The 12,565-nt window shown below is 48.6% G+C and overlaps 1 protein-coding gene across 4 annotated transcripts in view; it reads right to left on the bottom strand.

The window, feature by feature from the left end:
• The window catches only part of HECTD4 (HECT domain E3 ubiquitin protein ligase 4), a 2,216,728-nt gene that overhangs the window by 1,125,859 nt on the left and 1,078,304 nt on the right, over nucleotides 1-12,565 (bottom strand). For all 4 annotated transcript variants that reach the window (XM_078667422.1, XM_078667425.1, XM_078667423.1 and 1 more), the window contains exon 45: nucleotides 395-498. In XM_078667422.1, the coding sequence (XP_078523548.1) occupies nucleotides 395-498 (104 nt within the window). The remainder of the gene's footprint in view (nucleotides 1-394; nucleotides 499-12,565) is intronic.

Here is a 12,565-nt window from a genome sequence, read left to right as displayed (position 1 = left end):
TCATGGTATGTTAAGTGTACTTGATATAGCACAAGCAAATCAGACCCCAAGGATTATCTTGGTGCTTTACCTGAGACAGAGCAAGACAAACAAATTAGAATAGCCAGATCTTCCAAAGTTTTTTGAATCTAGCAAAGTCCATACAAGAGCGAATATGGAAAGAGAGTATATTCCAGTGAAAGGGGGCAAGGCAGGGAAAGGAGCGGACGCCAAATCTCGTAGTACAGACATGGCAGGCACTGAGATTATAAATATTATTGCAACCAAACAATTCTCCAAAATATTAAATACATTTTTTAATATTTGGCATTTTCTTGTTACACAGTGGAACAATCCGAGGTGAACAAATATATAACATTGTAGCAATTTTTATTTTGCTGGTGGATATGATTACCTGTCGTCTGTCAGTCTGCAATGGAGGAGGGGGTGGGCGAGCACAGTCCCGATACAGCATTCGTAATCTTTCACATTGCACTTCTACTACAAATAGGCGTTCACCTGTAATCAACACATTTGAAAATATTTGAACATGTGATCATTGCACACTAATTATGCATCCTGTTTCTAGTAATAATTTAAGTGATGTTTGATATAATACAGAGTACTGTGTTGAACTGTATCACTACACCGAGGTAGGAATAAATGGTTGGGAACAGAATGAAACCCTGAAGTTTCTGTTCACCTAACAAATTTAGTGGTGAGGCGAAAAGGGCCAAGCATTGCTGGAACAGGGGTTCCACAGAACGGTTGTCAGAGTCCTACTTTATAACCACTGGTATTTAGAACAACCTATAGGGAGGTGACACCTGCCAAACCACCAACCATTCTACATGTAGTAACATTAATGCTAACCAGCGCTTTCTGCTGCAGTTTTGGGTGTAAGGAAACGTTAGTAGTTAGATACTTATAATCCTAGTAATCCATCATGTGTATTGCAGGTTTCACACCTTGACACTATGCCTTGTATTGGAAATAAACAAACACAACAATACATTCTTAAATTCTAGAATATCTGACCAACTGACTGGATCCAAGAAATAAACATAAAAACGAAGAATTCCAACAAGATAATCCAAAGGGAACATACAATTCCCAATAATAAAATAATAGTCAATGCAAAAAGTCCCTCTGAATGAAAACACCAGTCTTTCTCCACTGAAAGGACATAAGGGGCTGGGATAGGGATATGAATGGGGAGAGCAAACACTGTACACTCAGTTGTTCAAATTTCACAGTCTCCTAAGCTAATTGAGGGCCAAAAGATCATGCACAAAACAGCACCCATCGTCGCAAGGGAGGCTGGACATACAGCATCCAGGAAGCAAAGGGCAAGAGGCAGGTACCGAGCAGGTACTGAGCAACATCTCAGAAGTACAGCCGGGAACATAAGACATGCCAAGTGCACACTTAGTAACACAAAGGCGACAGGAGCGGACAGCACCACGCTGAAGCACACCGAGGCGGACCACAATGAGAACATGCACATAGCAGACAGCTACGAAGGCAATGTGGCGTAGCTAAGATGAGAGCAGGACTACCCAACAAGGCAGTTTGAAGGCCAAGGGGAGAACGCACCCATGGAAGACACACGCAGGGCGCAACACCTGGGACGACCTTCATCAGAGGAGCTGTCCCGCAGGCACACCAGACACCGATTAGGGTGACACCCAAAGGAAAAAGACACATCCAAAGAGTGTGGCATCCGAGGCACGGAAGGTGCCTATAGAAACCGTGAAGAAGAACATGCATAGCTGCTGAGATCATCAGATCTCCAGACCACCACCTCCGACCCGGATAGGAAATGCAGCCCCACAGAAAAGAGGGACTGTGCAGTATATGAACGGGACAGACAAGACACCCAAGAAAAGAGCATCCAGAGGCAGAGGTCCACTTCAGGGAATGGCACCCAAGGAACCCCCATTGCCAAAGATGCAGGAAAAGGTACCTAAGTGCACTGTAAAGGTGCTAAGAAAACCCCCGCAGTGCAGAATGATGGCAAGCTTGAGTACAAGGCCCCCAACTGCTCCTCGATAAACAGAGATATAGGACCAGACTTCCCAGAAGCAAAGAGAGGTGGAGGTGTGTAAAAAGGGAAACCCAACGGTCAATCCGTGGGTATATATATATATAGATATATATATATATATATATATCAAAAGGGGTGAGCCCAGAGACCATGCAGCTGCAGGCGCTATAGGAGGAACCCACCTAATGCACCCATGGCAGGAGGCAGCCTCATTTTGAAGCTTGTTGAAATACACTGAAAAGAGTTAGTACAAGGAAAAAATCTCTAGAAGAAGAGAATGAGGCACACACGCAAGGCTCAAGCAAGGCAAGACCCTTGGCATGTAGGAGGCAGCGCCAGAAGGCACAAAACTGAAAACCATCCAACGGTAAGATAATGGCGTCAGTAGACATAGAGAACCCAAAGGGACCGCCATGCCTGCCTGGCGCAGAGCGGAGCGGAGCTACACAATAGCATTCAGGTACCCCACCTGGAGTATATCACGCCACCAAGAAAAACAGGGGAACACCTTTTAGGGTAAACCACAGTCAGAGGACACCAACCTGTGGAACACCGTCACAGTAGGCTTACTGCCCAAAAACGCATAGTCCAACTGGTGGACACTAAATGAAAAGGTAACCACCCCTGGATATGACAACATGAGACCTGCTAAGTACAGACCTATGGGGGAGGGTGAAAGCCCGCAAGGAGGCGCTGAACCGTCAAATCGGCATGGGTATCAAACAAAAAGGACCCCTTATTCTCCGGGAAGACGCTATCCCGCAACCAAGCATGGCATCGTAGTGCAACCGAACCAGCCATAGCTCAGCCTAAGGAATCAGAGGTAGCCAGGGCTGAGCGGATAGTAAATTCCGCCAGATCAAGGCAGTCACGGATAAGATGGAGGAGGTCAACACGAGCGCCCTCAGAGGTGGAAGATAGAAGAGACTCGGCCGAGTCCCAAAGGGTAGAAGTAGGCCGAGCCAAGACACACACTGTATTGAGTGAGCGAAGAGCTGCGCTAGTGGAGGCGAAAATATTACGACCCCACGACTCCAGCAATCTGGACTCCCAGGAGGGAGGAAGCAGCAGTGAGGCAAGCAAGGAAAATCAGTTTGCAGAAAAAGCCCCTGAACATCTGGATGAACAAATAAGCAAACCAGATAGTTTGGAGCAGGGCGGTGGCAGTGCATGATAGAACGAGCCACCGGATCACCCGATGCCGGACGAGCCAGGTGGCCAAAAGGGCATCATAAAGAGAAGCTTCAAAAGGCAGAAGCGGCTCAACATTCCCCGAACCGTGGTGGAGGACATCCAACAGCGGGTCAACAGGCAGATGTCTCCTAAATTCCCCTAGTCCTTATGAGACCCATATTTCCTTTCCATGGTTCGAAATGCAGTCAACACTAAGTAACAAACAATCATAGAAACTGTGGGAACTGTAACGTGGGACATTCTTATCTCTTCAAGTGGTTGTTTGTTACCTATACGCCAGCCTTGTTTTTATTTTCCCATTATTGGATTGGTTTTTGTTATGGCTGTTCTCTGTCTTTATATATGTTGTAAGATCACATATTTGAAGACAGAAGTGGTATGTTTGTGTTTGCACATGAACATTGTGGTCTGTGTTAATTTAACTGTTATATGTAACATACTTCCTGAGGCTATTTAGCCTCTTAAATTCAAAATACTTCTTTGAATGATACCAATGAGAACAACGGTTACTAATAGAATGAGTCACACCCAGGTCCCCATGGGTCCAAGGGTTGCTCTTGTAGCTTGATAAGGTTCTGAAACAGGTTCGAGGGGCACTTACTTCACTAAGGGCGGACCCGCCAGCGTACGTCCAGCTGCATCCCTCTTCGCGTCCTTGGGGCCTGAAGGCATGCAGATAGAACTGGTAAAGTGCCAAAAAAGCACAGCATGGCCTCCACTTCAAGAAACATCCTCAGTGAAGCCGGACATTTGGGCGTACCAGGACAATGCTTGGGATCAGCTCTGATGGAGAGACGAAGAGACACCAGGTGGCATGTTCTTACACCCTCTCTGAAGATAGAGTGGTGGGAAAGGGACGATTCCCGCTTTGATTTCTTATGATTCTTCTACGACTTATCTGAAGACCACAATGATGATCTGCCACAAAAACGCCTTTGGGAGCGGGAATGGAATCTTCCATACAACTTCGATCAACCAAGGAGGGGAGTCCTCCGATGTCTGACAACATACAGCTTCGTTTCGTGGTTCCATACAGCATTCAGATTCATCTGGGAGCTGTCGTTGCAGGGCCTGGAAATGTGCATTCGACTCCAGGCACCAAGAACATATTTCATGAGGATCTTTCACAGACATGTGTTTGCTAAAGTACCTACATGACGTGAACCCCTAGTCTTTGGAGATGACAGTTTAACTTGAGCACTGGAAAATATTTGGAAAATATGCTTTAAAAAGATTTAAAGTAGATCTGGATCTACATCTGCAGGCACGAAAGGACGGGAAAGGAACCAACGTCAGCGGGCAAGGGTAGTGGAGCCACAATTCGCCACAAAACGTTTCCAGAACCAATCTGTAGTCTGGGGGATATTCACAAGTTGAGAAATCAGAGGATGGAAGTATCCATCAGAAAAAGATCTAATTTCCTGAAGACAGACAGGAACAAGTCAGTCTGTAGAGCTGGATGTGCAGATATACAATTCGCTAGTTCTAGAGTCACAGAGTCTGGTGCAGTATAATAGTGTAACACATACAGATAGTACCTTTGTGCTGTACACAGTAATACTGATAAAACACCTTAAAATACTAGCGCTGTGCTTGCATTTCTGTGAAGGAGTGAGATGCTCCTCGCTTAGATTATTAGAGCTACGGTCAGTCTATAACTGTGTATTCTGACAGGAGTTTAAGTACCACAACTACAAAATGATAGATGTAGCTGCAATACCTATAGCAGAGTTGACGTCTGTGTTATGTAGAAAAACTAACTTTCCCTCTTAGAATGACACAGCAAATACTGCAGAACAAAAATGGTGGGGTAACTATGCCCCCCCCCCATGATGCAGATTGTATCATAATAAAGTTTTAATATTTTAGTCAGACTTCCAGAAATATTCAAAAAGACAAAGATTCTTCAGTAATCTTAAAGCAACCTTTAAAACCAACAGGGATACAGAGCTAAACATAAAAAATGCCTAAGCATTTCATAAATGCCTCAGCATTGCTAAGTACAGTCAACTCCTTCAGCTGATGCACATGCACAATTCTCTTAAATGGGCATATGGTATTTAGGTTGGTGACCCAACAAGCTACAGCACATTTAACTCAACAAGTCTTTAGTAACTGGATTGAGGAAGCTGTCAAGCATATTAATCTTGATTCTCTGACTATATCTACTACCAAGCTTGGGCTTGAAAGTTCCAGTTAAAGCGAGGCCTAGATGAACAAGTTACTTACCTCTGGTAATGCACATTCTGGTAGAAATTATATCTAGCCAGAGATTCCACCCATTTTGAAAATTTCCTAGGCACCACACTGGACCCGGAAAATTTTCAACAGTACCTCTGTGACCCAGTAGGTAGAACAGTGTGGCACCGCATGGATGCAGTTACAGTCTGGAAGAACAAGTAACTTGCCCTCGGTAACTATGTATCTGTAAGAGAGATGTATCAGTTATAGATTCCTTACCTTAGAATTACCCCAAGGCGTCAGACTGAATCCGGAGAATTTTTTCTCAGCAGTACCCCTGCGCGTTAGTAAGTGGCATCGGTCGACTCTGCGTCTGTCGGCGGCGGTGTTGTGGTCGCTGGGATGACATTGCGTTTTTACGCAGCCTCTGGACACTGACGTCAGTTCCGACACGACTTTCCACACCAGAAGTGCAAAACCATGAAAGACACTGACCACTGGGGCACCACACTAGGGCACTGCAAGAAAGTACCAATCCTTAGAAATCAGTTCGCAGAGCAGGAAAAATGCATGGGGTGGTAAGGAATCGATAACTCATATATGACTCTTACAGATACATCGTTACCGAAGGTAAGTAACTTGTTCATCTGAAAGAGACTATTAGTTAAAGGTTCCTTACCTTAGAATGGATACCCCAGCAATACCAGCCCCGGAGGAGGGACTACAAACTAAGTTCACACTAGAAAGTCCTCGAGGATAGAACGAGCAAAGTAGCCGTCCCTTCTGACTTTGCTGACCAGGCAGTAATGTCTGGTGAACGTGTGCTGCCTGGCAGATGTCAATGAGTGGGACTCCACGCGACAAAGCAGTGGCTGCTGCCGTAGATCTGGTGGAATGAGCTTGAAGCGCCATTGAAGGTTCCTTCTTAGCTAAAGCGTAACAAATCTTTATTTAAAGGACAACCCATCGAGGGGTGGTACGCTTTGGCACAGTCCGACCTTTCTTAATACCCCCATAGCCAACAAAGAGCTGATCGTCCACCCGGAAATCGGTCTTGCGGTCAAGGTAGAAGAACAGCGCATGTTTCGGGTCCAGACGGTGGAGTCTCTCCTCCTCCTTGGAAGGGTGTGGGGGTGGGAGAAAGGAGGGCAGAATGATAGTCTGTCCAATGTGAAAGGGAGTGACAACTTTGGGTAGGAACGAGGGCCTCGTCCGAAGCACCACTTTGTCCGGATGTACTGAGGAGAAAGGAGGCTTAGAAGAAAAAGCCTAAAGGTCACTCACTCTGCGAACAGAGGTGATGGCAACAATAAAAGCTGTTTACAGAGTGAGAAGCCTAAGCAGACAGTTGTGAAGAGGCTCTAAGGGAGCGCACATAAGTTAAGTGAAAACAAGGTTCAAGTCCCACTGAGGCATTATGAAAGGAGATGGAGGAAAGAAATGAAAAATGTCTCTCAAGAACCTACTTACAATCAGGGACTTGAGCAAAGAGGGCTGATCTGATAGCCAAAGAAAAGCAGAAATGGCTGCCAGATAGCCTTTAAGAGTGCCCAGAGCAGAGACCAGCTGGCCAAAGAAAGAAGGAACAAAAGAACATCAGAAAGAGGGGCAGTGAGGGGATCCACAGCATTTGCTGTGCAGCATGCCCCAAACGTGTTCCATCGAGAGGCGTATACCGTCTTAGTAGAGAGACGCCTGGCTGCCAAGATGACATTACAGACTTCGGGAGGAAGGTCAAAAGCTGTCAACTGTCGTGGCTCAATCTCCACGTAAGGAGGTGGAGGCTGGACAGGTTCGGGTGGAGAGCAGTCCCCTGCGGCTGCGACAGATGAACCTCCCGAAGGGCCAGTCTGATCGGAGGATAGATAGCCATGCTCTGGAGCTTGGGGTACCAGACTCTTCGTGCCCAGTCCGGTGCCACAAGAATGACTTGGGCACGGTCGCTCTTGATCCACTTCAGCACTTGGGGCAGAAGTGGTACAGGCAAAAAGGCGTACAGGAGTCCGCAACTAAACTTGCGTCGCAAAACATCGCCAAGCGAGTGCCACCTTGGAAACTCCAATGTGCAAAACTGCTGACATTAAGCATTCTCTTCAGTGGTGAACAGATCTAACCAAGGCTTTCCCCACTGCTGAAAGAGACCTTGCACCACCTCATAGTGAAGACGCCATTTGTGATCAATCAGGCACCGACGGCTTAGTTCATCCGCCCTGGTGCTCAGAGAATCTGCAAGGTGTTGAACCACCAGGATCATGTCCTCATGTTCCAGCCATGTCCAAAGGTGAAGAGCCTCTTGACTAAGGGTCCACGACACCACCCGCCCTAGTTGTTGCAATACCACCTGGCGGTGGTGTTGTCTGTGAACACCTGCACTGCCTTCCTTTTCAGGGAGGGAAGGAATGTTTCAGTGCCAAGAGAATCGCCCAAAGCTCCAAAAGGTTGATATGGAGCCCAGACACCGCTAGAGACCAGACTCCTCAGATCTCTGCCTCTCCCAGGTGTCCGCCCCATCCCAGGAGTGATGTATCGGTCACTATCGTGAGCTCTGGTTGGGCAAGAGAGAGGGATCTGCCTCTGACCCAATGCTGGTTTGTTAACCACCACTGCGGTTGTTGCGCAGTTCCCTCCAAGATCTGGACGTAGTCAGAGAGATTCCCCTGATGCTGCGCCCACTGGAACTTCAGGTCCCAAGGCAGAGCCCGCATATGCCAAATGGCATGATCCACCAGCAGGATGCTGGAGGCCATGAAAACCAGCAGCCTCAGGGTCATTCTCACCGAAATCCAGAAACATCGGTATCATACCCCGAATATCCCGGACTCGCTGCTCGGGAGGATTGGCCCGAAACTTCACTGTGTCCAGAACAGCTCCGATTAAAAGGAGCGACTGAGAGGGAGTCAGGTGTGACTTTGGCATGTTGATAGTGAAACCCAGTGAGTGCAGGAGGTCCGCCGTAGTCAGAAGGTGGGAGACGACAGCCTGGGGCAAGCCTGCCTTCAACAGCCAGTCGTCGAGATAGGGGAAGACTGGAACCGCTGATCTGAGCAGATGAGCTGCAACCACCGCCATCACTTTCGTGAACACCCAAGGGGCACTAATAAGGCCGAAGGGGAGCACAGTGGACTAACAATGCTTGTGGCCGAACGTGAAACGTAGGTAACGTCTGTGGGCTGGCAGGACAGGGTTGTGAAAGTAGGCATCTTGCAACTCCAACGCCATCATCCAGTCTCCAGGGTTGAGAGCAGATAGGACCTGATGCACAGTTTACTACTTGTGTAATGATATATCTATAAGAGACATTAGTTAGTGATAGATTTCTTTCCTTAGAATATCCCCAAGCGTCAGACTGGATCCGGAAGGTTTTGCTAACAGTACCCCTGCAAGTCAGTAGGTGGCATCGTGCGGCTCCGCGCCCATCGCTGGCGTCGTATGCGCCGAGACGACGTCACGGAGACTAACACAACTTGGAACAGAGTGATCTGCCTTGGGGGTGCCTAGACTTGTTTGACTCGCGATCAAACTGCATCGTTGGAAGTATTGGTTCCAATTTCCGAACCCCCTAACGGCATCCAGCCCTACTGCCTTTAATCCTCATGTTGATCGACTGATTGAATACCGGTCAACACATGCAGGATGCTCTTTTTACCGCACGCCTGATATAAAAGAATAACCTGATTTGCCCTGACTGGTCCGGGCCCAGCTGGGTTGGAATGATCACCGGTTGAGCAACCAGATTTTCTTTATCTATACAAAGTCCTGAGGAAGTCGCGGAGCTATTCTCCCAATGCGACGAAACACGTGTCGGCTGGTTTGTCGATTGATCATTGAATCTTGAAAGAAATTAAAAGACTGAACATTTTACAACATCTGTGAAGGTTGTTCCTTCCATCTGATGTTTATTATATTGTAGTACTTGCATATTTGTCCATACTGCATGGTTCTACTACTTATGTGTGCCTAGGTCCTTGGTTGTGTCACGGAGACTACTTAGGCGCCACCAATGCACGCTGAAGTCAGTTCTGTGCACAACGTTCCGCGCCAGAAACGCAGAGCCATACAAGAAACCGACTACTGGTGCCATGAAACTAGGGCCCTGAAAGGGATGTCCTTAATCCTAGTAATCAGTCCACAGAACAGGGAGGATGGGTGGGGCGGTAAGAAATCTATCGCTAACTTATGTCTCTTACAGATATATCATTACACAAGTAGTAACTTGTGCATCTGAAAGAGACACGTTAGTGATAGATTCCTTACCTTACAATAGATACCCCAGCAATACCAAACCCGGTGGTGGGTCTGCAAATAAGACTTCAGCAGAAAGTCACGGAGAACAGAAAAGCCAAAGAAGCCATCTCTCCAGACATGACTGTTAAGGAAGTAATGCTTGGTAAATGTGTGCAGCGAGGGCCACGTAGCTGTCTGACTAATGTCCTGCAAGGGAACGCCGTGTCCCAAGGCAGTAGTGGCTGCTGTTGCCCTGTTGGAATGGGCATGCAGTCCCACAGAAGGATCCTTCTTAGACAGTGAGTAACAGGCCTTGATGCAAAGAACGACCCACTGAGAGATGGTCTGTTTGTGGGCCCGAAACTGTTGTGTGCATTTCAGATAAAAAGAGAGCGCACGCTTTGGGTCCAGACGGTGGAGCCTCTCTTTTTCTTTAGAAGGATACGGAGGCGAAAAGAAGGTGGGCAAAGTGATGAACTGCCCGATGAGGAAGGGCGTGAAAACCTTAGGCAATGAAGAAGTACGGGTCCTCAGAACCACCTTGTCCGGATGAACAGAAAGGAAAGGAGGTTTAGAAGAAAGAGCCTGGAGCTTACTCACTCTTCTGGCAGAAGTGATAGCTACCAGCAAAGCCGTCTTGAGAGTGAGAAGACTCAAAGGACAGTTATGAAGGGGCTCGAAGGGAGCACACATCAGATATGTCACAACAAGATTTAAGTCCCATTGAGACATGATGAATGGCGCAGGAAGAAACGTGTGCGTAATGCCTTTCAGAAAACGGTTAACAACCAGAGACTTAAAAAGAGAAGGCTGATCAGGAAGCCGTAGAAAGGCGTAAATGGCCGAAAGATTACCTTTGATAGTGCCCAGAGCAGAGCCCTACTAGGTCAAAGAAAGAAGGAACAGAAGGACTTCAGAAAGAGGGGCAGAAAGGGGATCCACAGACTTTGCTGTGCACCATGCCACAAACCTGTTCCACCTACAGGCGTATACCATTTTCGTGGAGGGACGCCTGGCTGCCAGTATGACATCACAGACTTCAGGAGGAATATTGAAAGCTGTCAACTGTCGCCGCTCAATCTCCACGCATGGAGGTGGAGGCTGGACAGGTTTGGGTGGAGGACCGTCCCCTGCTGCCGCGACAGAAGATCCTCCCGAAGAGGTAGTCAGATCGGGGGATCGATTACCATGTTGAGTAGCTCGGGATACCAGTATCTTCGTGACCAATCCGGAGCCACAAGAATGACTAGGGCTCGGTCGCGCCAAATTTTCTTCAGCACTCTGGGCAAAAATGGTATAGGCGGAAAGGCGTACAAAAGACCGAATCTCCACTCACGACGAAAAGCCAAAGTGCAGAATTTATGATATTGCGCGTTCTCTTCGGTGGCGAATAGATCTAACCAAGGCACTCCCCACTGCAGAAAGAGACCTTGCTCCACGTCCGAGTTCAGACGCCATTCGTGATCCATCCATCATGCACCGGCGGCTGAGTTTGTCCGCCCTGGTTTTCAGAGAACCTGCCAGGTGTTGAACCACCAAGGTAATGCCTTGATGTTCCAGAGGCACATAGCCTCCTGACATAGGGTCCACGACCCCACCACGCCCTGTTTGTAGAGGTGGTGTTGTCCGTGAACACCTGCACTACACTTCCCCGGACAGAGGGAAGGAATGCTTTCAGTGCAAGTCGGATCGCCCGAGGCCTCTGATCTCCGCCTCTCCCAAGTGGCCTGCCCAACTCATGAGGGACGCATCTGTCACCGCTGTGTGCTCCGGTTGGTGCAAGGAGAAGGATCTGCCATTGCCCCAATCGCGATTTGTGAGCCACCACTGCAAGTGTTGTGCGGTGCCTTCCGAGATCTGGACGTGATCGGACAGGTTGCCTTGATGCTGTGCCCACATAGAACTTCAAGTCCCACTGCAGAGCCCGCATATGCCATCTGGCATGTTGCAGCAGCAGGATGCAGGAGGCCATGAGGCCCAGGAGTCGGAGGGTCATCCTGACTGAAACCCGGGATAGAGGCTGAAAGATCGGAATCATGGCCTGAATATCCCGAACTCGCTGCTTGGGAGGATGAACCTGAAACTGCGTTGAGTCCAGAAACGCTCCGAATGAAGGGGCGCTTCTGAGAGGGACTCAGGTGTGACTTTGGCACATTGATGGAGAACCCCAGCAAGTGCAGGAGGTCGGCCGTAGTCTGAAGGTGGGTCATGACTACCTGGGGCAAGCCCACCTTCAACAACCAGTCGTCGAGGTAGGATAAGACTGACACCTCTGACCTGCGCAGGTGAGCTGCGACCACCACCATCACTTTCGTGAACACCCGAGGGGCACTGGTAAGGCCGAAGGGGAGCACAGCAAACTGAAAATGCTCCTGGCCTACCGTGAACCACAGGTAACGCTGCTGCGCCCGCAGGACGAGGATGTGAAAATATGCGTCTCCAGGGTCGAGGGCAGCCAAGACCTGAGCCAGAGTCAACATCATGAACTTCTCCTTCAGGAGGAAGCGATTGACGTCCCTGAGGTCCAAGATTTGGCACAAGCCCCCTTTGTCCATCTTGGGAATCAGAAAGTAGTGGGAATAACAACCACATCCTACGTCCAGCCCAGGAACGCGCTTGATGGCCCCCTTGGCCAAGAGGGCCATAACTTCCTGCTGGAGAAGCGCAAAGTGATCCCCCAACATGCGGTGGAATCGAGGTGGCATGGACGGAGGGGTAGACTCACAGGGGAGGCAGTAACCCCTCCTGACGAGTTGCAGCACCCACTTGTCGGAAGTGACAGAACGCCAATGGAGAAGGTGATGACGAATCCTGCCACCCACCGGCGTGTGATGCGACCTGAAGCTCAGACTAGGAAGGTTTTGAGGTTGACGTCGCGGGGGCGGAGGTGGACTGACACTCACATGGTCCCCAGAGACACCCCTCCGGTCTCCACGCTCA

Source organism: Lissotriton helveticus, chromosome 11 (genome assembly GCF_964261635.1).
Source record: "Lissotriton helveticus chromosome 11, aLisHel1.1, whole genome shotgun sequence".
In the NCBI taxonomy this organism is placed as follows: domain Eukaryota; kingdom Metazoa; phylum Chordata; class Amphibia; order Caudata; family Salamandridae; genus Lissotriton; species Lissotriton helveticus.
The sequence above is the reverse complement of the archived record's forward strand: the minus strand, read 5'-3'. Positions and strand labels throughout refer to the sequence as shown.